We start from the raw sequence: 26,910 nt of genomic DNA, 5'->3' as shown, positions 1-26,910 counted from the left end.
CGTCAATTTTTGTCATTCGGAAAACAAGCTATTTTGTGTTTTATTTTTTCTCAGTACAAAATTTTCCTAAATGTAAGTTTAAGAACATTATATATATACACAGGGTACACAGAAAAGTCTCTTTAACATGAAAATTCTTGCGAATGGAGAGAACTACAACTATGCAAGTGAGGTAACAGTATAATAAAGTGACTACCCCCCACCTAATGCAAACGACAGTAGTGCCCCCTAGTGGCAAAATTTGGAAGATAGTCATTGCAAATCGAAAATGAAAAGAGATAGAGCAATATTTCCAAAAAGAAAGTTTTAGAGCACCAATTAATTAGTATGAAACAACATTTGATTCACATAGATAAGGTAAACTGTAGCCTGTATACCTGTATTTATGAATTTCATCTTAAGTATCTAAGCAACTACCTTCTAGTCATCAAGATATTTGCAGAATTTATTACAGTATACTAAGTTGACTAGAATGTTTACCTGCCACGTAAAACTCTAATGAAACTTACTTTAGAAAAGAAAAAGCGTTCTCGAAATAATTTGTGATTCAGCACTAGAGCCAAGGCCAGTGATCGTTTCAGTGAAGTGCTGTGTGAAAAATTTATTGGCTTTGAATTTAAATCCAAAGTATTGCATACGAAACTCATTTGCTTCGAATTTCGATCAAAAGCATCATGTTAATCAATTAAATGTCTTTGAGTGAAGAGAAACACATTCGTTTTTAGGGTTAAAAATAAGAATTATGGGGTGAACACATTACATATGGTCTTTAAAATTAATTCAGGAAGTTAAAAAAAGAGAGAAAGAGAGGTAAAAATAAGAGAGTGAAGTGAAATATTGTTACAATTTAAAAGCATTATAACTCAGCACCATATTTGACAGTATATAAGACACACTGGCATATAAGATGCATCCTTATTTAGAAGGCCACACACATGTAGATGTAGGAAAAGTTATGTTATGTATCAAGTTACCTTTATCCAGGCTAAAAACAGCATTCAGTATTGAAAGTTAACCTGTGTCCTTCACGTATAAGACGCAGATAACTTTTTTTGAGACCAAATTTAGGAAAAAAAGTGTGTCTTATATGCTGTCAAATACGGTATTTGTTTAATATAATTTTTAATTTATTAATTTAAAATATTCTATTATCATAATGAACAAGAAATTTATTAATTTTTCAACTAATAAAAATATAAATGCTTACAAGGTCCATGTTATTATTTTGAGGTAATGTAATTTTTTTTTTTTTTTCTAAATTTGCAAGATGCAACTTAAACATACAAGTTTTTAGTCTAAATTTTATACATTTGAATTTTTGTCTATTATGGAATAGATGCAGATCTTATTTGTTCATATCACATTAAATATTATCACTATATTAATCAAGAACTTTAATCAGACATTATAACAAATTAAAAATTGTTCTTCAAATGTGCACCTCTCGACAGTGGTCCTGTTCTCTCTGCACTTCTAAAAAATACTTCTTTGGGTTATCTTATTTATCCGCAACAACGGAGCAAGGCATGCTCCTTTATCTCTATAACCACAGTATTTATTTTTATGTTTATATTGCATACTTAATAACTTTGATATATCTCTACAATGCTAAAAACTAATTACCTTCTACAAGGAATGGAAGTTTTTATGTGTTATTGTATTTAAGCATCTCAGTCACCAGCAAGTAGTTATGCTGATTTGCTGGTGAGAATTTGCCTATTTTTGATCAACATTTATTTTGTTATTAGTCCATAGCAGCAATTTGACCAGAAGGACTATTAATTTCGGTTTGGCATTTTGCATTGTTTCACTTTTCAAATTGTTGTTATCAAATATTATCGCCCTGTATTATATTTAAAGAAATTAAATAATGAAGAATCTGCATAAGTGTACGTATGTTTCTCGCATTGACATAAAATAATACCTAGAGCCCTCAAATTTTGAATAACATAATCCTCCACCGAATATGGGCATCTGGAAGCCCTAATTTGGCATTTTTTTTATTATCTATTTCATATTTTATCAGCCTTTTAAACAATTTTTAATTAACAAACTCAAGGATTTCAAAGCGAGCAATGGCAACGTCGTACAGAAGAAAAATTTTTATCTCCAGCGTGCAAGACTGTGTATCGGAAATTCTAAAGATGTGCTCATGTTAAAATAATTTTGCGATATTGTTCTTGAACTGAATTTTATGGTTTAAGTACGAAGAACATGATATTTAATAAGTAAAGGTAACACACAAAATGTAAAAAAAATGCCCCTCTAGATGTAATTTAAAATCTGAAACCTTTCAGAATTTTTTAAATTATATTTTCTTACTGTTATGTTTATTAATTGCTAAAGCCCATTTTACATTGATTTACAATATCTGGATTTCTTTATAATGAGTAAATTATTAATTTTAATAGAATTTCATGAATATGTAAAGCAAATTTTTTGGTTTTATATTGAATACAACAGTTTTTATATAATACTTTCAAAAAAAGACTAATAATCATACGTGGTATTCAAACAACATTCAGTGAAATGAGATCCAGGAAATGAGAAATTTTATAATTATTTCTTGCAAAATTTAGCATAGGCCTTTCTTACATAATATTTTGAGAGAAAAATGAACTCAAACTTTTTAAATTCTACTGAACATTTCACTAAAACTCTAAAGTTTGCATTTATTATCAAAAGTGTCAGATACAAAATTTTGTTATTTAAAAATTACTCAGATCAAAATTTCACGAATGCTTTTTAAAATTATATTTATCTTCACTCACTAATGCTCTAATGTGTTTTTTAATCTGTGGCCAAACCTTTTTCTCATTGAAGAAATACGCAAGATAATAAATACATAAATCAAAATTATAATTTAAATTAGCAATGTTGCGTAATTCATCATTTGTATATGTTTTTTCATATACAAACTATGAAAAAACATACAAATGATGAATTATATATATTTTTTGTATTTTAATTTGTATATGTTTTCCTTCTATTCTAAAAGTAGGAATAATTTATAATAAATTTTCCTGAACTGAACCTTTTCTAAATTAATCCATTTCATACTTTCTTATGTAATCCTGCTGCAATGCAGACAGCTCTTATTCAATCATATTAAAAAAAGTTCTATTTTCCTTAACTTACTCTTTTTTCCACTTCACTTGCTACTACTCATTTTGCCACTCCACTATATAAGCTGTCTGAAAATCAAGCTATACAATATTCTGTCAGATATTATTCTGTGAATGTAATCTTATGTATCTACACAGCCATGTTCTAATAATCAAGATATTTACAGAATTTATTACAGATATAAGAAAACATGACTCAAACATGACACTCAAACATGAAAACATGACATGTTATTTTTTAAAATACACTCACGTTTGTGAAAATTGCAACACCATGAAGGACTTACGCGAGTGAGCTGAAATTTTCAGGAAATGCAAAGTAGCGCATGATATGCAAATGATTAGAATTGCAAATCCGTAGCGCATGCGTATGCTGAGCAGCGCCCTCTGAACGGCTGATGGATCCGAATAAATAGACGGCTGTAGCGAGGCGTGTATGGTTATCGGTGGTTATCTGCTAGTGGTAAACGTTAACTCAATCTGTACTTACGCCTCGTCGACGAAAGAGAGCGAGATTTGAACAACTTACAGAGTTTGAACGAGGGAGAATCATCGGCCTTCGTGAAGCTGGATTGTCGTATCGTGCAGTAGCCTCTCGTGTGCAGCGTAACAGCAGCACAGTGATGCGCGTTTGGAAGCAGTGGACGGACGAGTGTCGGACAACTCGGAAATCCGGGAGTGGACCCCGAAATGTGACGTCAGCTCGCGATGATAGACACCTGGTCCGCATGGCGCGGACGGACCGTACAGCTTCCTCTAGACAATTGGCAGCACTGTGGTCAATAGCTACAGGTGTTTCATTGTGTGCTTCATCAATTCGTAGACGTCTGCTGCAGTGTGGACTGCGCGCACGGACTCCTTTATACAGGATCCCCCTAACGCACGACCATCGCCGCCTGCGGCTACAATGGGCCAATCAGCATAGAGACTGGCGTGCTGATTGGCAGCATGTCGTGTTTTCTGACGAATCCCGCTTTAATTTGTGGTACCATGATGGCCGCATTCGTGTCAGACGCTATGTCGGTGAACGCCACCTTCCGGAGTGCATTATCGAACGCCACAGTGGACGAACACCCGGAGTTATGGTCTGGGGCGCCATAGCATATCATAGACGATCTCAATTGCTACGAATTGTGGGCAATCTGAACAGCAACCGGTATATCCGTGAAGTTCTACAGCCCGAAGCTGTTCCCTTCCTTCAAAGCTTGCCAGGCGCTGTATTTCAACAGGACAATGCCCGCCCTCATACTGCTCGGATTGTTAAATCCTTCTTTGCAGCGCAGCAGGTACAGCTTCTTCCTTCGCCTGCGTGTTCCCCGGATATGTCGCCAAATGAACATGTGTGGGATGTCACTGGTCGGCGTCTTGCTCGTGATCCTCGTCCTGTTGCGTCTGCAGACGAACTTTGGGTACGCGTACAAACGATATGGAATGCTCTTCCTCAGTCAGACATTCAAACTTTGTTTGACTCCATGCCACGTCGTGTAGCAGCACTTATTGCGGCGCGTGGTGGCCACACAAAATACTGATTCTGATCTCTTGTTCTTGTTTGTTTGCTTTGAACATTTAATCATTTATTTGTACCACCACCACTCAACTGTGTATTAAATTGCATTCAATTATGACGATTCCTTCTTGGTGTTGCAATTTTCACAAACGTGAGTGTATTTTTGCAATTGAAAGTATGCAGCCTTGACTAGGAGTGTGACATTACAGATCAGGTAAGGTTTTCTGTGGACCTGCTGTATAATCCAGAGTATTGCATCAATATTTTAAGCCATCTGTTTTGCGTATTAAAACATTATTTTAATTTACAGTACTCACAATGTCTAGAACAACTGCAAACTGGATTATAAACCAATTCATATCAATATTAAACATTATTTATTGCATTACAAACTTATTAATAAGTATTATCACAGAGAACAAAAGAGAGGAAAATGCACAAATTACTTGTGCTGCTTATGTAGCTCCACAACTTTCTCTTCTAATTCAGGTGTCTGATTGGGAGCAAACCGGAATTCAGATAAATAGTTACTTCCGTGTTCTTCGGGATCATAATCACCGAGTTCAGATTGTACTAAATAGGATCCTAGCAGAGCATGGGTTACAAATGAACATGGCAATCTAAAACAAAAACAGTAATTAAATAAAACAGAAAAGAGTAAATGTTTTCAACATACTCGCTTTTGCATTTGCTTATCTATTTTCAATGCTTGCATTTGAAAAAACACTACCTACATTTGATATTAAAGTTACACATAATGCTTTTTTGTAAATATACACTGCATTAACAGGATAATAAAAGAGCTTAAAATTTTGCCTTGTCTCAGACTCAGCTGTCCTATAAATTAACAACCAGTCTTTCACATCCAAAATGCACATTCCATCCAAGAATCAATAAATAATGTTGCCATTTAAACTACAATTATATATGTCTATAAACCACTACAGTTTTCTAAATTAACCACCTTGTTGAAATATTTAAAAAATGGCTAACTACAGTGAGCCCTGAGTAAGAGATTCATTCAAGATTCCAGATGATTTTAGACTTCTGTATAGATAGTCTAATGGATAAAGTTAACTTATCAAGACTGCTGTGATTGAAAACTCTCCAAAATGAGTCAAAAGATTGCTACTCCTTTTATTCAATGTTACTCAACCTTTCTTATGCAAGATTTTACATGACTCATGAACTATTATATGTACCCGAAAAGATCACAGAGCTAAGAAAACATGACAGATTTAAGGCAGACCCCAAAATGAGTTAAAAAAATGCTACTCCTTTTATTCAATGTTACTCAACCTTTCTTACGCAAGATTTTACATGACTCATGAAACTATTATTTATATGTAGTCGAGAAGATTACAGTACTAAGAAAACATCACAGATTTAAGGCAGATCTTTAATGCTTACAAATGTTCATAAAAGAGATGCACCAGCCATCGGTCCATTAATAAGGACAAAACTGAAGAAGTAGCTGTAGGAATAGGGAAAGAGCAAACTGTAACAATAGGTACAGGTAGAAGTGAGCAGGACATTGGAATTTCAACATTGGTATTATGGGTGTAGTTGCACTTCACTAATATACAGGTTTTTTTTAATTATTATTATTTAAAGAAAAAGAAATCCTCGTGCACCACAAAATATCCCACAAGTTTTACAAATCGAAAGTAAAAAAGGCAAAACTGTAAGTAATAACATCAATTTTCAGTAATACAATGAAATCATACACAACGGAAGGGGGGGGAAATAAAATAAAATAAATAACTACAAAAATATAAAAATGTATAAAGAAATCATTTACAATGTTTAAAATAAAAGTCAACAAAATCGTTGAAAGCTCAGTAGGCCGAAGTGGATCATAACATTTCGGCGGCCAATGAATTCCAATTAATTTTAATCTGCACTTCAATATATTTCTTGCTTTATCAAGCAATGGACAGTCAAAAAGCAGGTGGAAAACACTTTCCTGAACGCTAAGATTTCAATAACAATAAAATAAAATAAATAACTACAAAAATATAAAAATGTATAAAGAAATCATTTACAATGTTTAAAATAAAAGTCAACAAAATCGTTGAAAGCTCGGTAGGCCGAAGTGGATCATAACATTTCGGCGGCCAATGAATTCCAATTAATTTTAATCTGCACTTCAATATATTTCTTGCTTTATCAAGCAATGGACAGTCAAAAAGCAGGTGGAAAACACTTTCCTGAACGCTAAGATTTCAATAACACAAATTGGAAGACGTCAGCTTAAACCGTTCAAGATAAACTTTAAATTTACCCTGTCCAGGCAAAAATTGCATAACTTTAAAAATGAACAACAAGTCCTTACTTTTTCAGTCTTTCAAAAATAGTTGGGGTTTCAAAACTAGTTGTAACAGATCCCTTATCAGAAGAGATATAATCACGGTTCCATTGAACAATCATTTTAGTTTTGAATGTTTTTTTTAAAATAAGATTTTGGAATATTTACATCGACATTAATATCCTTTTTAGTGCAGTTCCACTCCAATTTTAAGGCAGAAATCCCAAGAGTGGTTTAAGGGTAAAAAATCATGTGTTCAGTTCCAAATTTTCCAATATATTATAAAAAGGTGAAAAAATGTTATTTATAGGCTGATATGGGATTTTTATGCATATAGTACATGCAAGCTCCCATGCACATCAGAAAGGTGGAGATTTAAGAATATTGTTACTTTTTTCCCTCACACCAGTTCGTACGGGGTTCATATGGATTTGGAGTGAATAACGACGACACTACTTGATGAAATATCGAAACACACTTTATTTAGCCAGTACTAATTAGGACAGCTCCAAAATCACGTTACAGTCATTGACGAACTACAATAAACATGCTGGAATAATCAGCGACACAGCCTTCACACTGTCAGGCAATAACGGTGAAGACAGCTTCACTGCAAAGCACCAGAGTACAGCTCCCGACTCTGCTCAGTCGTTCTCAGAACTCCTCATACTCTCGAGACTCTCCACGCTACAACTCCCGATGCACTTGACGACACACAGAACACAGCTCCCGACTCTTCGATTCAGTCTTTCCCGGAGCTTAACACACTCTCTCGACGATGCACTAAGAGCCTCTTTGATGCACTCGATGACCAACTCAGCGCTGGACTTCGAGAAACTCGCTCAATGACTGACTATCAGCTCGCTAGATAAGGCACACAACTGACTATGGAGCAGCAGGTTTTATATAGTTTTCGGATTGTGTTCGAGAACATTCTGGACTAAACCGGTAAGAATTCATTCCAGAAGGTTATCCATCCGTCCATGGTACAGTCAAAAGTCTTTAATCCGGAATGATCTATAATCCGGACCTCAAAGCTACAAACTTTCTGCGCATGTGCATAAAACCTTTATGCATGCGCATAATACATTTGCGCATGCGCGTTTAGTGTATAGCAGATGGTATAAGCTTACCTAAAATTATCTATTTCAGTTAATGTTGCAGATTGTGTTGTTCCTTAATCTTTGAATTGGATCTGGCTTATTATTTTTTGCAGACTGTTAGAGCAATTTCATAAAAGTAAGCTTGAACTTTCAATTATGTCAAAAAGAATTTCCTATTCTGTAGCTGCCATAGGATCTACAAGTGAAAGCATGTTTCGATGTACATAAAAAAAAAAGTGGAATTGCTGCAAAAAATGGATAAAGGCATATCCTTTGTTTCTCTAACCATTCCGAAATCTGTTTATCAATTTCACGCTGCTTTGTGGGAAGACGTCGTGGCGCGCAATGAACTGGAAGTTGATCTGTCAGAATCTATTGAAAGAAATCTATTGTAGTTCAGATTAAAATTAATTGGAATACATTGGTCGCCGAAATGTTATGATCTTGTATCTTCTTCCGCTTTGGCTTACCGAGTTTTCAACGATTTTGTTGACTTTTATTTTAAACATTGTAAATGATTTCTTTATACATTTTTATACTTTTGTATTTGTATTATTTGTATTTCTGTTGGTCCTTATCTTCAGGGCAGATGTTTTTATTTTATTTGGCTTATAATTCCTTACTAAATGTAGTATTTCATCTCGATGTACTCCGTCTTTGATATGATTTAAATCAAATTCCTCGTCATTATAAATATCACAAATACACATTAAATAGTTTTCTGGTTACAATTTTCTAATTTCGATAATGCGTAATGTATGCTTTACGCATGCGCGCATTGAAAGAAATGTTTAATAAAGTAAACAAACTGCTTTGCAGATAAGCTATCTTACTGTGACTGTACATTTCGTAACAATATAATAAATAAAATTAATTACAAACTTAGTTTTTATTGTTAATAAACATTGTTAAAATTCAATCAAGTTATGTATAAAATAAAAATGAATAACTTGGAACATTTAATTCTGAACAATTATTAAACGGTCAGTACTTAAATAATGTGGCTTTTGAATTTATAGTTTAAGTCATCTATATCAGGTTTAGTTCTTGAAGACACTACATTAGGTGTTTCAGGTGCATATCCGTTAATCTTGAATGATATTTGATTTTACTATGTTCATAATAGAAAACATTTGTTATATATTCAAATCATGTAAATTTGGAAAATTGCTTATTGTAGAAACTAAACGAAATTCAGTATAATTTGGATCTGCATTTGAAATAAGTTCCATATATTTGCTTTACTGCGTAATATTATACTGTAGGTCAATAATTTTGATTCTGATTTCAGGTCTTGAAAACAATGGAAAAGGATTAGTGAAAAGATCATTTTTTAAAATTATCTTGTAGCTTTGAATGAATCCTATAAAATGGATTTGAAAATTCGATAGTTCCGAGCATTTTGACTTTGATAAATAGCTCCTGCATTAATGACAAATGTGTTAAATCTTTTTTCATCAAAGCAAAAGTTTGTTGACACACACACACACACACACACAAAAGGGGGGGTATATGACCAACACAGGTAGAAAAATTAAATCCCAGAACCAATCTTTATTTCTGAGTAGCAAGCACTCACTGGGCAGTTCACTATTTTATTCTAGATACTTTTAAAACACACTCCTGCAAATTACAAAATCTCGCGAGTGCAAACTTCCTTTGGAAAGACAACGCACACTACAATGAAGGAGTAACTTGCCCTCCTCTTCAATTTGTTCCTGGAAAACCTCATGAAATAGTCAATGGTTCTGAGCTCAAGCTCGCCTTTTGTTGACACAATGTGTTACCAGTCAACAAAAGGAAACAGGTTTAAGTCCTTTGCATAAAGAGATCTTTGATGGATAATATGATGCTCTTTAAAAACTTGATTTCCCTAGTATGTAACAAAACCTTTTATCCTACCAACCATGGAAGAAGTTCCATCTGTGAAAAAATTATTTAATTTTGTCCACTCTACTCTTTGTTTATTTCAATTACATTTTAAGTTTGTTAACAAATGTCCTCACCTGTAGTTAAAATTACTTGGAGCAAATATTCTTCTTCCACAATATCAAAATTATCATTCGTGTAACGCAAAAGTATGCACTTAACTGTGCATTGTTTGTGATGTCAAAGCTTTCATCCAAAGTTAATGAAAAGAATTTGCAATACTAGAGACAATTTGTGTGCGAACATTCTGGCCCATATCATCTGTAGGATGCATAACAGTGTTTTGAGATAAAGCTGTTTTATCAACCAGATTTCTCATGTTTATGTCTCTGACATTTTGGGCAAGGCTATTTTTCATTATTTGCTCTCCATCAGAATAGTTCTTCTTGTAGGCTAACAATGCAGGATGATCAAGCACAACTGTCACTCAAAACACATGGGTAAACTAAATGTTAGAATTTAAAAGTAATTTGAGAGAAATATTTCAAAATAAAAGTTGTAACCAGACGAACATCATAAACTCTTCCCTCTCCTTACCTAGTGGAAGTAGGTTTCTGTCAAATCAATAACTTACTATGGAAAACAAAAACAGTTAAATATTTTTGAATGAGGCAATTCAAGAATAAAATTAAGCAATACTATGATAAATATTAAAAAAAAACTGATTCAATACATCAAGAGCAGCCATCGCACTACTATGAATCAAACATTTGTGAAATTAGAATCTGAAATTTTGTTTCAGAAAACATCATAGTCATAAAATTACAAATAATAATAATAATTAAAAAATATAAATAAATAAATAAAACACAAATAAAAAAATTTATTTATATACTTATATAATGTTACCTTTAGGTTATTTATGAGTTATGTATGTGCAATTATTTGAATTACAATTACATTATGTGCTCTATATTATAAAAAGAAAAATATAAGCAGGTCATTGAAGACAACCATCCTTTTGAAAGGGGTGGATGTAAGAAAAACTATGTTTTAATGGTCAATAGGAGGTCAATTTCAATATTAAAATTTTAAATAAACTACTCCAAATTGTCTCCGTCAAAAAAAAAAAAAAAAAAAAAAGGAAGGAATGGAAAAGAGGAAAAAATGTGACTCAAATGCAACCATTTGATAGAAAGTACTCCACTTTAATATTCTGCAAGATGACACTTTTGAATGTCTTGCAATTTAATGCATTTTAATTGAACTTGCCTGTGTTAATCGACCTCGAAAGTTTACAAACATTTTTTATTTAACTATGTTGAACATTAGTTGAGAGATCAAATGGTAATAATCTGCTTCACCTAAAGACTTTTCCAGATGGTTTTTGTAAATTTCAGTCATATCCAATTTATCTTCAATGTGCGAATTATTTTCATCAGTTTTTGTATTACTACTAGGAAATAATATTTACAATGGCATACAATGACATTACTATACTGTTATTACCTGAAAGTTCACGGCCACAAAAAGAATAATCTAACAACTTACAAGTAATTATTTTAGTTCAATCACTATGGCTATCACACCAAGCCATTTCAAAATGGACAAAATTGCAAAATAAAGCACAATTTCTTATAAAGCCACAAAGAATAGTGTTACCAATTTTGTCTATATATATATATATATATATATATATATAATCTGAGTGAAATTATATGTGAAATTGTTTTATTTTTTTCTGCATAATGTAACGTGAAAATCTAAAGAGACGATGCTCTGCCCGAGATATCGCCAAGCGAGCAATGGTTTTGGCGACTAATTTTTGTCACCAAACTTGGTGACTTAAACTCTTCTGCAACAAATGTTATTTATTTAGGGGCAGTGCTCGTAATACAATAATAAAAGAAACATTTGACTACCACTATAGTAGAGGTATAAATAAATCAGATACGGCTACAATACAAATGCATAAAATATAGTAATATCTAAATCAATTACTCTATTAAATTTTAAGTTCAGTTTTTCTGCATTAGCTTCGCTACTTCCATACACGAGTAGATAACAACTAGATGGAACAAAAGCATCCTCCCCCACAAAAAACAAATTATGAATTGAAAAGAAGAATTTATTTAAATATTAAGATCTCAGATTACAACAAACATATTAACACTGTTACATCCTCAAACTTCTAAAATATTCTAATGGCTTAACTAATAAGTAAGAAAAGGCAGATAAAAAAGATGCATTTTTCTTGAAAACAAGATTTGTACTTTACCAGAAAAGTACCAATAAACACACCACTAAGTTTTCTGTAAATCATTTTAAAAAAATAATAATTAAATAAAGACATTTACAAGATTTTACAAAATGAAAATAATAAAATATACTTACTTTCCACAGAGAATGTCATTCCTTATCTGCAAACACAGCTGGTACCTATTTTTAAAATTTTAAAGAAATACTTTATTTGTATAACACACTTCAGAAAATTAAAGAAACTATTGAAAGTTAAAAAATACAGCACATTCAAAATAGCACAGCAAACCTAGTAATGTCTTCTTGTAATTGAGCAGGATCAGGAGGATAAAATTTGACTTCAAAACAGAAAACCCATGGGGCATCTAAAAGAGAAAATTTTGCATCATAAATTGTTTCAATGTTTCACTTTCAAATAATAATATTTATACAGTAGACTACCGATCATCCGCGCCTGGTGCAAAGTTTTCTTTCTTTTTTTCTTTTTCTTTTTTTTTTTTTTTTACAAGCGTAAAGCAAAGAAAATAAAAATGTTTATAAAACCGAGCGAAACGTTAAATTAGCTAACATCGTGCTTATTTATGCCAAAATATCCCAGGCCTTCTCGGAACCTTTCCCTCTGATGAGTAAGTGATTTCTTACTCACCCTTGCAGTGCCCGCTCCACCGCCCTCTCTCGTCTTAATCTTGAAATTCAAGAAATTGGACTTCATGGGGAGAAACTTAGTGGTGACCAACAAGCAGCTGTTGTTTTAAAAGAAGAGCTATCTTTTGAACAAATTTACAATTCCGACGAATCGGGACTTTTGTGGACACGTCTTCCCACTCGCACTTTAGCATTTGAAAGTGAAAGTAAAGTGACGGGTCATAAAAGCGGCAAGGAAAGAATCAATATCATGTCTTGCAGTAACGCTACGGGTGGACAAAAAATTAGACTTATTGTCATTGGAAAGTAAAAAAAAAAAACGAGATCTTTCAAAGTCACAAGGATAGAAAATAAAAAATAAATAAATAAAAAAGAGGATGGATGAACCGAAACATTTTTTAAGAATGGTTCGAAAAAAATCTTTGTTCTTCAAGTGCGGAAACATCTGAAATCGGAAAACATACCTGAAAAAACTGTGCTATTGATTGACAACGCACCTTCTCACCCAGCAACAAGCGTGCTGATGTCTTCTGATGGACAAATTTTTGCTAAGTTTCTCCCCCCAAACGTTAATGCGCTAATCCAACCCGTGGACCAAGGAGTCATTGCAACAATGAAGAGAACATACCGAACCAAGCTGCTAATGACTAAAATTGAAGAAGATTATGATCTGAAAGAGTTTTGGAAACAATACACAATCTTGGACAGCATCTATGATATTGCATCTGCATGGGACTCAGTGAAACCGTCAACCCTCATAAAATCATGGAGAAAACTCATGCCCAATGTTGAAGCCAACAACAACCTAACCCCTTTGAGTAGTGAATCTTCACAACTAGATGGAATATAAGTGAATGAAGATGTAGACACGCCGATGACAACTCTTGCCGATATGGTGAAAACAGTTCCGAGAGGTGAGAGCGTCGATGCTGAAAACATTAACTAGTGATTGGAGTGTGACGTCAACGAACCTGGCTTCGAACGCTTGACAGATGTCGAAATTGTGAAGAAAGCAAAGGGAGAGACCGAGAATGAAGGACAGCGAAGAAGAGCTGACTGTGCAGATGCGGAAGACTCACGAAGCGGTTTTGCAACAAGTCGACGGACTGCTGTGCTATTTGGAAGAACAAGAAAGTTATGCTACGAAAAATGCAATCTCGGATCAAGAGAAAATGCTTCCAAAGCAAGAAGCAAACACAAATGACTGATTTCTCCAAAAAGGTGTAGTTTTACAGTTATGCTTTTGTAATTACATAATACATTAAAGTATTAAAACAGTACATGTGTATTAATTTTTCTGTGTATCCTTGACGCCTCTCGTAAGTACAAAGCACTTTTCCATTTTCATTAACAAAATGCATTATAGGTTAGTTTTGAGTGATATACTAAAATATTAAGCGTTATTTAAACATTTCCTGCTCTTTATTTTATATTTTATTATACATAAAACAATTTTTCAAAGTTTGAATGACTGTTTTCGTTTTTGCTATACCCGTTTTTAGCTTTTTTCGGATTAATTGCGATTTTTGTTACCTGTGGCGGCCGCGCCACCCAATTCTACAGATAATCGGGAGTGTACTGTACTATATATAATCAGTGGTTTTCAAACTAGAGGTTGTGAAAAAGATTTTTGGGGTTGTAAAGTTGCAGAAAAACTGCATAACAGAACAGAGGTTCGAACATATTTGGGGTCGCAATATGGCCGATGCATTTAAAATGGGTCACAATCCAAAAACGTTTGGAAACCACTGCTTATACCTAAAAGTCTCCCTTCCCATCCACATACAGAATAATTTGGATGTTAAAATGTAAAGCATAAATAGTAGTTGCAGTCATAGCTAAATTCAGCAGTTTTATTTCTTGACAAACCAACTGTATTACTGCAGATGAACCCTTTGATTTTGATGCATCATTGATAAGCTGGCACTAAGCATGCCTCTTCTGGAATGAATTTGACATCTTTAAAATGCTGCTGTTAAGAAAAGTAGTGATCTAGCTAGAGAGAGAAATACAAAGTGAACGCAATATCTCCAAGATGAAATTCTAATTCGGAATGATTTAGTTTTAGGTCAGATTTGCCCCGCTGGCTAAATTCTTGGCTCTCAAACTTGAAATGATTATTGACTGAAGGACATGTAATGGTTAACAGTATATAATAAGTGTAAAAATACGTAAATAAAAATTCTAGCTTTAATTCCAAGTAGTTCTTGCATGATGCTAATGATGCAGGCACTTATCATTAGCATCATGCAAGAATCGTGTGTGACATGGACTAATTTTGAAACGACACAGTTTAGAAAATTTGATTATAAGAAATTACTATTTTTAGGACAGAACGAGAATATATCCAAATCAAAGGGAACAGATAAGACACTACTTGAAATTAAAGACAGAATTTTTATTTACAGATTTTTATCTTACATACACACACATATATACTGCTAACCATTACATTTCCAACACTATGAAAGAACCAACTAATCAATGTGAAATCTGCAGATAACTAATAGAATCTAAAATGGACTACCAATGCTGTGCATTTATGCAAATTAGTGCTTATAACACCACTAGGTTTTCTATATCAGTGGCAGATTTCTTCCTTGTTTTTTTTTAATCAGAAGTAAACAATATGCTTCAAATAAGAAGACGGAATATATAGTAACATGTGCCCACATATGATTATAGGAGGTTACAGCCAAAAACATCGCAGACAAAAACATCACGGAGCAAACAGTGCAAGGAAAGAACATCATTGTACAAAACATCATGGGAGAAAATAAAGAGAAAACATTGTGATAAAAAATTCTCTCCCAAAAGAAAGCGGTTAAAAAATTTCACAGTTTAAAAAACATAGCCGTTAAAAAATATCGTGGTAAAAAATAAAGCACTTAACAAATCATCGCATGATGATGTCGCAGACATGCGTTTTCCAGGCTTTAAAAGTTGTAAAGGCATATTCGCATAATGATTTGTGAGTACAAGAAGGAAAGAGACATATTTTTACTTTTATATTTCATATTTTTGAATTAACTAATAATTTTTGATGAAGCAGTAAGAAGGAAACTTACGCATTTAAAAACTGAAAATGAGTAAAAAATTAATGTAACTTACATAGTTAAATAGAAAATATCATTTATAAATTAATAATTTTTTATAAAGTTTTACTGCTAATTTTTCATGAAAAATAAAGTCCAAAAAAGATTAGAAAAAGGAAGATCATTATGTGAATATGCATTTACAGCTTTTAAAGCCCAAAAGACGCACGATATTTTAGATGATGCTGTTATTAAACTACGAAGTTTTTCAACAGCTTTATTTTCGACAGCAATATTTTGTACTACAATGTTTTAGAACTGTGATGTTTTCTCTTTGCTTTCTTTTCTTCCAAGATGTTTTCATCCCTTACATTGCTTTCTCTGCGATGTTTTTGACCACAATGTTCGGACACCATTACAGCAGAATAATAGCACAGCATAACCCAACTGTTAATTCGCGTTGGTCAAAATTCAACAAATCATGAAATTAATAGGTCAAAGATGGATGAATAGAGTGGACACACATGGTCACAACTACTTCAATGTCCCAGTGTCTGAAACAACAGACATCTCAAATGGCCTGTTCTAAGATATATAGCCAGATCAAACACCCTGGCACAGAAAATATTGTTTTTGGCATGGCAAGAGTTGTCTGCCAATCATCATCCCATATCTTCACACATATGCAAGAGCCCACTACTAACAGCACAATATTTGGCCACAGCCACACTCAACATCCCACACTTCATTAACACACAGCAGGTTACACTTCTACTTTGGCTGCATATTCACCTTTCGATGGCTGAGTTCATTCGTACTATGGCAGCACATTCTACATTTACAATGCTATGACTAAAGGCTTATCTTCAAATACATATCTCTAGAAGTCTGTGGCACCCATGCAAATCTGTTTACCAAGGGATACATTATCTCCAGCTTGCCAGATACATACGAGATGTATATCCTCATACATTCGATGAGAGACACTACCATCAAAGACATATTTGGCGACAGCCAATGGAATTCATATGGAAATCAAGTGTTTGAAAAGCAATGATGGCTACTGTCAGCATTTAGCTTACTGAATAACGCAAGTCATTTGGAGTTTTAGCAAATTTAATTTATTATGTGATATTATTTTCTTAAATCATAATTTCTGTCTGATTTCTTTATAAATAGAGCACCTTGATACATGTGATTTGCTATTCTCAGCTATAGAGAGATGTATTATTATTATTTTTTTACCTCATTTGTTAGTATTTAAAAATAGGCCAAATGCAATCGAATAGTATTTTTACGACTGATAGTACACATGTATCAAAACTTTTTTTGCAATGGCAACTCAGTCGCAAAAACAGGTCACAAAAATGTTTTAATTAAACGAAAAAAAAAAAAAAAACTCTTTTTCAGATGTCATAAAGTATACAATAAATACACTTTTATACAAATTTTTTTATTCTAATATGTGTATATGGGTAAAAAAACCTACTTTTGATTTGCTTGCTAATCCTTTTATCAAAATTTAGCCAATTCTGTAGAGATAAAGAAGAAAGGAAATTAGCAAAGATGTTACTTTAGTCTAAAATAACAGCTTATATGAGGGAGGAAAAAACTTAATGAAAATATACCCTTGCATCTTCTTGATCACGATACGTCAATCCAAAATAATCTTTCTCCATTATGTTCAAGGTGTCACAAATTTTATCAAATAATTCACCACCTTTGGCCCTTCTCTGCAAAATAGCAAACTCTTAATATATACATATAATCTACTTTTATTATACAATTGCGCATTTAAAACATTTGCTACAAGACATTTTGAGTCCCATAAACTTGATTATCATTTATTATTATTATTATTATTATTATTATTACAATACAAAGTCCAAAATACGGAATGATCTAAAATACGGAACTCAAAACCACAAACTTTTTAACTTTTTTTTTTTTTTTTAATACTTTACGCATGCGCATTTGATTTATCCTTCCATGATAAAACATGTAGAGATTTTCACTTAAAAATTCCGATTCTTAATTTCACTTACGCACTAAATAAAATACCTCGTTATGGAAAAACAATAATGTAAGCATAAATTTATGAGATTAATAATTTGGTTCCGTAGCTGAGTATCTGCTTGGCATAAATCTCAAACCCAAACATTCACCTATTTTATATCCCAGACACCGACCTGGGAGTCATTATTTATTATATTTTGCTTTCATCACCGCATGTTTAGCAATACATGACAGCTTCAGTAATAATTCATGCAGCGATGTCTAAACTTTTTTTTATATTAGGAATTGAATAACAAGAGTATGGCAACCTTTCATGCTAACTGTTTGAAATTAATCAATTTGTCTTATTTAATAACTTTGGAGGAATGGCAATATATTTCACAGAGAAAACCTTTTTAATTAACAATGAACTATTTTATTTAGCATTCTAAACACAACAAAAAGAATAACATTCCATGCGTTATCACGCTCAAAGTAATACATAAAAGCATCACTGTTGCCACAAAAAATCTACATTATAATGAACATATTAAATTATTGTGTATTAACTGAGTTTGTGAATGTTCCTGAACATCCTCCCACCTTGCAATATTAGGAAATTGCAACATATTCTCTACTCAGTTCATCAGTTTCTAGTTCTGATTCTTCAGAGAGAGGCCATTTATCTGGCTCTTGTTTAAGCCAATCCAGCCACTCAGCCACTCCCAGCATCTGCTCTGTAGCAACATTTTGGCATCGCACCCTCTAGAGCAGGGATGTTAAACTCATAGGTACACTTGGGCCAAACAAACAAGGTTTAATTTTAGGTGGGAAAAAAAAAAAAAAAAAAAAAAATCAATATTCATAGTAACGTAGATTTATTTCGAATAATACAATAATAAACATATATATATATTTATATAGAAAAGAACAAGAAAAATTTAATGTTTACGTCCTGATACTTGACATCTCTTCTCTGTTATTATCTTTCCTATTTCGGGAGAAATTTTGTTTGCAGTGATAACTTTCAACGCTGACCCAAGGTGAGCATCATTAATACGGTTTCTAATAGGAGACTTATTACCTTTCATGACTGAAAATAACTGCTCGCACCGATAAGTGCTACCAAACATGGAAATAATTTCATATGCGAATTTTCGAGTATTTTCAAACCTGGCTGGTAAATATTTGTAAAATTCAGGCATGCCCACTTCAATGAATTTTGCTTTCAAATTTGAGTTGCATTGAATCTCGATCACCTCCATTTGCATATGGCTGGGTACTGAGTCAATACTTATTAAGAAAATCGAAGAAAACAAAAAAAAAAATTTGTCTTCGAGGGAACTAAAATCATTAAACCTCGTTTCAAATTCAGTTGTTAAATTTGCAATTTTTTCTGCGTATTTTTGATACGAACAAGTATCATCTAAACTTGATTTGCTCATGCTGCACGTCGGGAAGTGCGTCAAATCTTCATTTTTAAGTTGTTTCTCCCAAAGAACTAGTTGACATTTGAATGCTTTAATTATGTCAAACATGTTCGTAATGATATGATCTTTTCCTTGTAACGATAAATTTAAATCGGTTAAGTGTTTGGTTATATCAACCAAGAAAGAAAAATCTTGTATCCATATTGGATCGTAAAACAAACTTGCGTCTTGATTTTTCGTTTTTAAAAACTGACATATTTCTTCTTTCAAATCCCAGAATTGTTTGAGAATCTTGGAGCAAGATAACAATATACCTCGGTATAGTAGGACAAACCCGAATATTCACTATCTAACTCACTTAAGAAAGCAGTGAATTGACGCTGATTTAAACCTCGAGATCTTATAAAATTTATAACTTTTTTTATATATGACAAAACATTCTCCATATTTATTACTTTCATGCATAGAACTTCTTGATGTATAATACAATGCATATGATGAATGTTTGAACTGTGAATTTCACTAAGTTTTTTTCTTAGTAATGTTACGAAGCCCTTGTTTTTCCCGGTCACTGATGGAGCACCATCTGTAGCTACAGAATTTAATTTTGCAAAAGGTAGATTGTATTTCTGCAGAAGTCCAAAAACACAAGTAAATATATCTTCTCCTGTGGTAGTACCAGGCATTGGTATTAGTTCCAGTAATTCCTCAAAAATGTTAAAATTCTTGTCACAAGAACGAAGAAACACTGCTAATTGAGCTTTGCCACTAACGTCCGTGCTCTCGTCACAAGCAATGGAGAAACTTTCGAAACTAGATGATTTTGCTTTGATCTGATCACTTAAATTCGCGACTAAATCAGTAACTCTTTCCGCAACTGTATTTCGAGACAATGAAATTGATTGAAAAGCCTTCACATTTCCAGGACAAACAATTTCTCCAGCTTTCATTAGGCATTCCTTGATGAAATCACCGTCAGTAAAAGGCTTCGAATGTTTAGCTATCAACTCGGATAAGACGTAGCTTGCATGCACCGCCGCTTCACTTTCTTGCAATACTTTACTAAACATGGACTGTTGCTTTTTCACTCCTAACTTGAGCTCTTTCAACTTTTCTTCTCTCATTAATCCTTCGTAATTGTTATATTTCAATTTGTGTTGTTCATAATGACGTTTAATATTATATAACTTTGGTACATTAATAGTATTATTACATATCAAGCAGATTATTTTATCTTTTATTTCACAGCAAAAATATTCTAATTCCCATTTTACTTGGAATATTCTATGTTCGTCAGCGATTTTTCGTTTAATTTTACTACCACTTGGTTTTGATATAGACATACTGAATACAAAGGGCTGGAATAAACACGGTTAATGTTAAAAGGTTAACAAAAATTTATTCTTTTCAGAAGAGATAAATCAAAATGCTGAAATATTTCTTCAAAAATATTCTAACAATATCACAAAATGTCAAACGTTTAGCAAAAATCAATTCAACACAGAGAAACTAATTCTATCTCACAGCGAAATCACTACAAATCAATCACAGCATTAAGTAATCACACAGTTTGCTGGAACTACAGCTACTACTGAGATGAGTTGTTTGTTCTCGGCTTTTATAAGCTTTATAATTAATTTCTCGAATATACTGGAAACATCTATAAATATCTGGATTTTTGTGGATGGCAACAGCAATTACGAGATATTTATTTATTAGGTATTAAATGCACGAGCTGTATATAAACAAACAGGGAAATAAATGTTTCCGAATGGCGTGATTTATGACGTCTCTTTAAATCGCACTTTATTCGCACGTGGTAGTTGTTTACTGTAAGTAGAGAAGTTTTATTTACTCTAAAGCGTTGGGTATTTCGGTTTGCAGTTCAGTTTTTAGAAAATAATTAGATCTTGTTAGACGTGAATTCTTTGTTTTTACCGTTGCAATGTCGAAGCGTCGAAAATGTTTAACAGAGCATGAAATAGCAGAAATGATGCAAAATATTTCAGATATTGATTCTTAAATTCTGATATTGATTCTGAAAGATTAATTGAAAGACATTTTCCAAAACTTTGTTCAGAAGAGACATAAGAAAATGAGACGACGATGCTTCGTTTGTTCACATTCCCGGAAAAATCCTCCAAAACGGCAAATGAGTTATTACGAGTTCAAGGAATGTAACGTAGGACTGTGTGTAGATCCCTGTTTTCAAATTTTTCATACGAAAAGAGAATTTTAAATAATATAGTTAGTTTTCAGATGTATAATGTTAAAATTCATAAAATGGTGAGTAATTAAAATAAAATGTGTAAAATATGCATTTAAACAAGAAATAAGGTAATTAAAGTATATATATATAAATATCTATAAAGCATAAGCCGTTTAAATACTCTATAGAGCATTATTAAACAATGCGTTGATACTTCGGAAATTTCATGGATTTAGGCTTAGTAGCAAAAAAGACCCCGGCCCTGGAGAGACGCTCGCGTAAGACACTGCCGGCTTCAGCGATAAGCGTGCATTTTCGCTACCCATCTCGAAGGAGTTATGTAATAATTAATAATAAAGCAAAGTGCATGCACATGCATGTACCAATATATCGTACAAAACTACGATTGGAAAACTGAGACCATGAGTTTGGCCACATTCGGCTATCGGGAGATGCGTACAAGTTCTGAGTGCACGTGTCTCCCAACAGCCGAAGGTAGCTGAACGCAAGCTACTCACACACATTTGTAATTTAAGTAGTGTGTGTGTGTCAGCTCGCTGTGAGTAATCTAACAACACTGAATAAATTATCGTTAATTACTTAGCAGTAAACATTTCATATTTTTCTTCATCGATATGTTATTTTATTATTATAAATTATTATTTGCCGATATATTGGCCGGGCCGCAAGAATATTTGTTGTGGGCCGCATGCAGGCTGCGAGTTTGACATCCTTGCCCTAGAGTGAAGATCAGCTGGATTGCTTAAGCTTGGTACATAATGCCAGTCATCCGGATTTGTGCATCTCCTTATTTCAGCTACACGATTTGCCACAAAAACACTCCAGTGGGAGTCTTTTTGATCCATGTCAGAATTACAGACGAGTCACTCCAAAGGTACACTTGGCACTTTGTCAATTTAAGAGCAACAATGACTTGACGGTACAGCCGAGTAGCTATAAGTGCTCCAAGCAACTCTAATCTGGGAATAGTTAATACCAATTGTACTGAAGTTTTGCCCTCAAAATATGCACGTAAGAAAATGTATGCTGCATAAGATACCTTACTAGCATTACTAAAAGAATGTAGAGAGATAGAGCAGTCATCGAAGGATCCAATCACAAGTCTTCTTGAAATTTTACATTAGTTCAAGAAGTGTAGTCTTTTGAGCCAAGCCTGAAATTCTCTTTCTAATTCTCTTTCTATACCTTGTGGAAGATTTTCATCCCAGGAAAGTTTCATCTTCCATGTTTTCTGCAGAATGAGTTTTGGAATTAACATAGTTGGACTTGTAAATCCGATGAGGTCGAATATCCTCTGTGAGACTGACAGAAGAGATCGTTTTGTATGGGCACTCTCCGAAAATGTCAAAGGGGTTAAATTGCAATAGATTTCATCATTCTCGGTGTCCCATGACAGTCCCAGAATTGGAATGATCTTCTGATCGGAAGTCATGCTTCTATCTTTGAATGGTGCACAAGTCCACCCTCTAAGGTCAAAACCTCCTGAAGACATTTAGAGTTTGGGACTCTTCTTTGAACTTGACTACTTCTTCGGTTTCGAAACTAGCTACACAATTGTCGACATAAAAGAATTTTTTCAATATAAATGCCATTCCTCTTAAATCTTGTGGATCATTATCCAAATGGTAAGAAATCGTTGCTCCCAACAGGAATGGACTCGAAGAAATGCCGAACACGACACGACAGTGTCTGTAGGTAACAATCTTGGTTTTGTTTGAATCTTTCCACCACAGGAATTTCAAAAGGTCTCTGTCTCTGACACACAAACTGATTTGTATATCGGCAGTAACACCAATTGCATGTTGTCGGAATTTATCAAAAGTTTTGGAAGCATTTCTATTAAATTTGGCCCCTTTTCGAGGCAAGCATTCAAGGAATTCCCATTTTCATCCTTCAATGATGCATCAATTACAGGTCGCACTTTCGTAGTCAGACTGGAATCCTTGATTATTGCTTGATCAGATAAATAGTGACCAGTATCACTATTATTCAGAGCTATTTCAATTAAACCTTCCTCGTGCCAGCCTTTAATAATACCATCATATTCTTCAAAAAATCCCATCTTCTGCAGTCTTCGTGTATTGGTGAAAAGTCTTTTTTCCACTTTATTTTTATTATCTTCAAGAATCCGATGACTATCCTTCCAATGCAAATAGACTTCATACCTATTGCCCTCGATTACTTTAATGTTCTCTAGGAAAAATTTGATCGTTTCATTGTCTAAATTCTCCTTAGTCTTCACTTCCACCGGATCTTTTATGCCAATTGTCTCTAAATTCCATAGTTCTGCGAGATCCAAATAACAAAGTCCGACGGTATCAAGCAAGGTATTATGACTTTGCACTGGGCCTTGTAGGGTCCAACTCAATTTTGTTTCAATGGAATGATATTTATTATTCATCATCAACAGTCCGGAATAGTCGGCTCCTATTAACAATCCGATATCTGGTATATCTCTTCCAGAATCACTGATTTTGATTTTATGTTCTCGAAGTGAGGAACATATATGTTCGAGTTTCACTCAAACACTATGTTCCTCACTCACAATAGGAATGTATCCACAAATTTTGTCTTTACCTAAAACCAGTAATTCACATTTGAATTTATTTTCCGTTCCTTGTATTTCGATATCAAAAACACCATGGACCTGAGATTCAGTTTCAACTCCACCAAACAAATTGTGGCTCAAAGTCTCTTGATCTAATGGGACTAAATCTAATCTCTTTAAGATGTCTTTCCGTAAGTAAGATCTTTGTGACCCACTGTCAAAAAGCGTTCTCACAAGCTCCTTTTTTCCATTATGGACAATCTTCACCATAATAGTTTGGGAGAAGAGTTGTTTGTAGTTTTTGGTTAGACAATAAAGTCTCACTCGTTTCGTTAGCTGCTTCAGGTGCTTCCTTTTTTAAACTTCTAGAACCTTTTAGTTCTCTGCACATCACCGTTACATGATGTTTGTTGCAAACTAGGCATTTCACAGAACTTTTACACTTTTCGGCAGCATGCCCAATTTTTAGGCAGTTAAAACAAGCTTTTTTCTTTCTTAGTAAATTTTTCTTATCTTCCAATGAAAGGTTGTGCAGCTTAAAGCACTCATAAGAATTATGTATTTCCTTGTCACACCTAACACAAAAATTAAGCTGTTTCTTCTTTGAATCTCCTGCATAAAATACAAGCTGCTGTGGCTGGAACCGAGTCATATTTGTCTGGAGCAGAAAAACTTGTACGTTCCAACTGAAGACGCTCTTCACTTTCAACTTCAATTTGGAGAAAATGCAATAAATTTTCCACATTTTCAGTGTGTGCAACACTTTTCCTACGCTGGAGAGATCGCTCCCATACCCTCAGAATTTCTTCAGGTAGTGAAGACTCTACAAGGGGATACAGCATAGCTGCATAAATCTCACTTTTTACCCCCAACGTCTCCAAAGCCCTGAGTTGCATCTCTAACTTATCATATAAGTTATATTTCCTTTTTTGCTTCGTGCCTGAGGGAGAATATCTATGAGCTTTCTCGCTGGGGATCCAACGACTGTTGCCTGCAATAAGTACTGAAATTTTTCATCGTCATCTATATTTACATCTTCGTTGATCTTCTTAAACTGTCCCCAAAATCCTAACCAATTTCGGGTCTCCCCATTAAATTTTTGAAGCTCCAACTTTGGTAATTTAAAGTTTCTTTTCGTGGAATTTTCTAAAGTCCCAGGTGTAATTACAGGAGTGGAATTCATAGTTCTATTTTCTACTTTTGTTTTTAAACTGATACATTTATCATATATGTTTCATCTGTGTCAAAATTAGCTAAATATTCACTTTCGTTTTCACTTTTCAACAAAAGTTTGGAAATTTGTGATTGAACTTCATCCAATCTGTTGAATTTTCTCTACAACTATGAGCTCAATACTTGGAGTTGATTAACTTCCACATAAGGGTTTAGAATTTCAGCATTTAAAGCATTGGCAGTAATCGTAAACGATTGCCTTAGAGGCTTACGCTTTCGTAATAAAAATTCCATGATTTTAAATTCAATATGTCCAATATAATCAAATAATTCATAAACTCACTTGATAAATTCCAATACGAAATTGATGTTTCGTTTTCTTCAAATAGCCATTCCGTCCTGTCACCGGATGCCAATTGTTTGAAATTAATCAATTTTTTTACTTATTTAATAACTTCGGACAAATGGTAATATATTTCACAGAGAAAACCTTTTTAATTAACAACAAACTATTTTATTTAGCATTCTAAACATAACAAAAAGAATAACATTCCATGCGTTATCACACTCAAAGTAATTTATATAAAAACATCACTGTTGCCACAAAAAATCTACATTATAATGAACATATTAAATTATTGTGTATTAACTGAGTTTTTGCATGTTCCTGAACACTAACATTACACTTGGCCATGATTATAGATTTTTAAATGCTCCAAGAAATGTTGACGAGGAAAAATTCAATAAAAATTTCTTTTCATATGCTAAAAATGGATTTTGTTGATGAAACTCATAGGCCAAAAGATTACATTTAGTGCTATTTTAATTAAGAATAACTTATATGTTTATTCACCATAAACCCATAAGCGGCGGCAGAATATGTCGGCAATGAACGGCAGAATTTAGGGAAGACAAAATTTTTGGAATTTGGGGAAGCACCGAACGGCAAAATTAAGGGATGAGAAGTTTTTTATGATTTAGGGAAAGCACTGGGATCCAAAGTTTAGGTGCGGTGAAAATTTAGAACTTAGGAAGGCACTTTGTAGCAGAATTTAGGACCCGTAGAGACTGCACCGGGCGGTATTAAGCACCGACCCTAGATAAAGCATTAAGTATATGTGGGAATTTATTTATTCAAGACTCAGATTAGTTTTAAGCATATGCAAGAAATAAACGTAGGTATAGTAAATAACTAAACTAATACAATTCAGGCTTAATTCAGTACATTTTAGGAGCAAGACATAATTTTGCGAAACAACTTGGCTTTCATCACCAATCTTGTAATACACAGCCAATAATGTTTAACGGACGCTATTAAACTAGACTAAAATTATCTTTACTAATTAAGGCATTTCAGTCAATGTTCTGCTGCTCCCTAATCTTCTAATTTAATGCAGCTTATTATTTTTTGCAGACTGTTGTTATTACGGCAATTTTATAAAAACCGAGCTTGAACTTTCAATTATGTCGAAAAGAGTTTCCAATTCTGGAGCTGCCAAAGGATCTACAATCCGTCTCAAAATTATGCGAGGAGTATGGCATTGGAAAGTCAACTGTATATGACATAAGACAAAAGAAAAAGGAACTTTTTGAATTTTTTGTGGAAGCAACTTAAACAACTCACATTGAAAGAAATGTTTAATAAAAGGAAACATATATATATATTGTAAATTTTGATACCCT

The 26,910-nt window shown here is 33.4% G+C and overlaps 1 protein-coding gene across 3 annotated transcripts in view; it reads right to left on the bottom strand.

Moving 5' to 3' along the window:
- Positions 1-26,910, bottom strand: part of LOC118193024 (uncharacterized) — a 233,779-nt gene that overhangs the window by 84,075 nt on the left and 122,794 nt on the right. For all 3 annotated transcript variants that reach the window (XM_085824643.1, XM_085824654.1, XM_085824635.1), the window contains 5 exons: positions 17,480-17,584; positions 17,341-17,383; positions 12,461-12,536; positions 12,307-12,351; positions 5,079-5,252 (listed from right to left, as the gene is read on the bottom strand). In XM_085824643.1, coding sequence (XP_085680769.1) covers positions 5,079-5,252; positions 12,307-12,351; positions 12,461-12,536; positions 17,341-17,383; positions 17,480-17,584 — 443 coding nt within the window. The remainder of the gene's footprint in view (positions 1-5,078; positions 5,253-12,306; positions 12,352-12,460; positions 12,537-17,340; positions 17,384-17,479; positions 17,585-26,910) is intronic.

This window comes from Stegodyphus dumicola, chromosome 1, assembly GCF_044657685.1.
Source record: "Stegodyphus dumicola isolate Sdum_Otavi_A_Nest chromosome 1, ASM4465768v1".
NCBI lineage: Eukaryota > Metazoa > Arthropoda > Arachnida > Araneae > Eresidae > Stegodyphus > Stegodyphus dumicola.
Note: the sequence above shows the minus strand (reverse complement) of the source record. Positions and strands in the feature narration are given on the sequence as shown.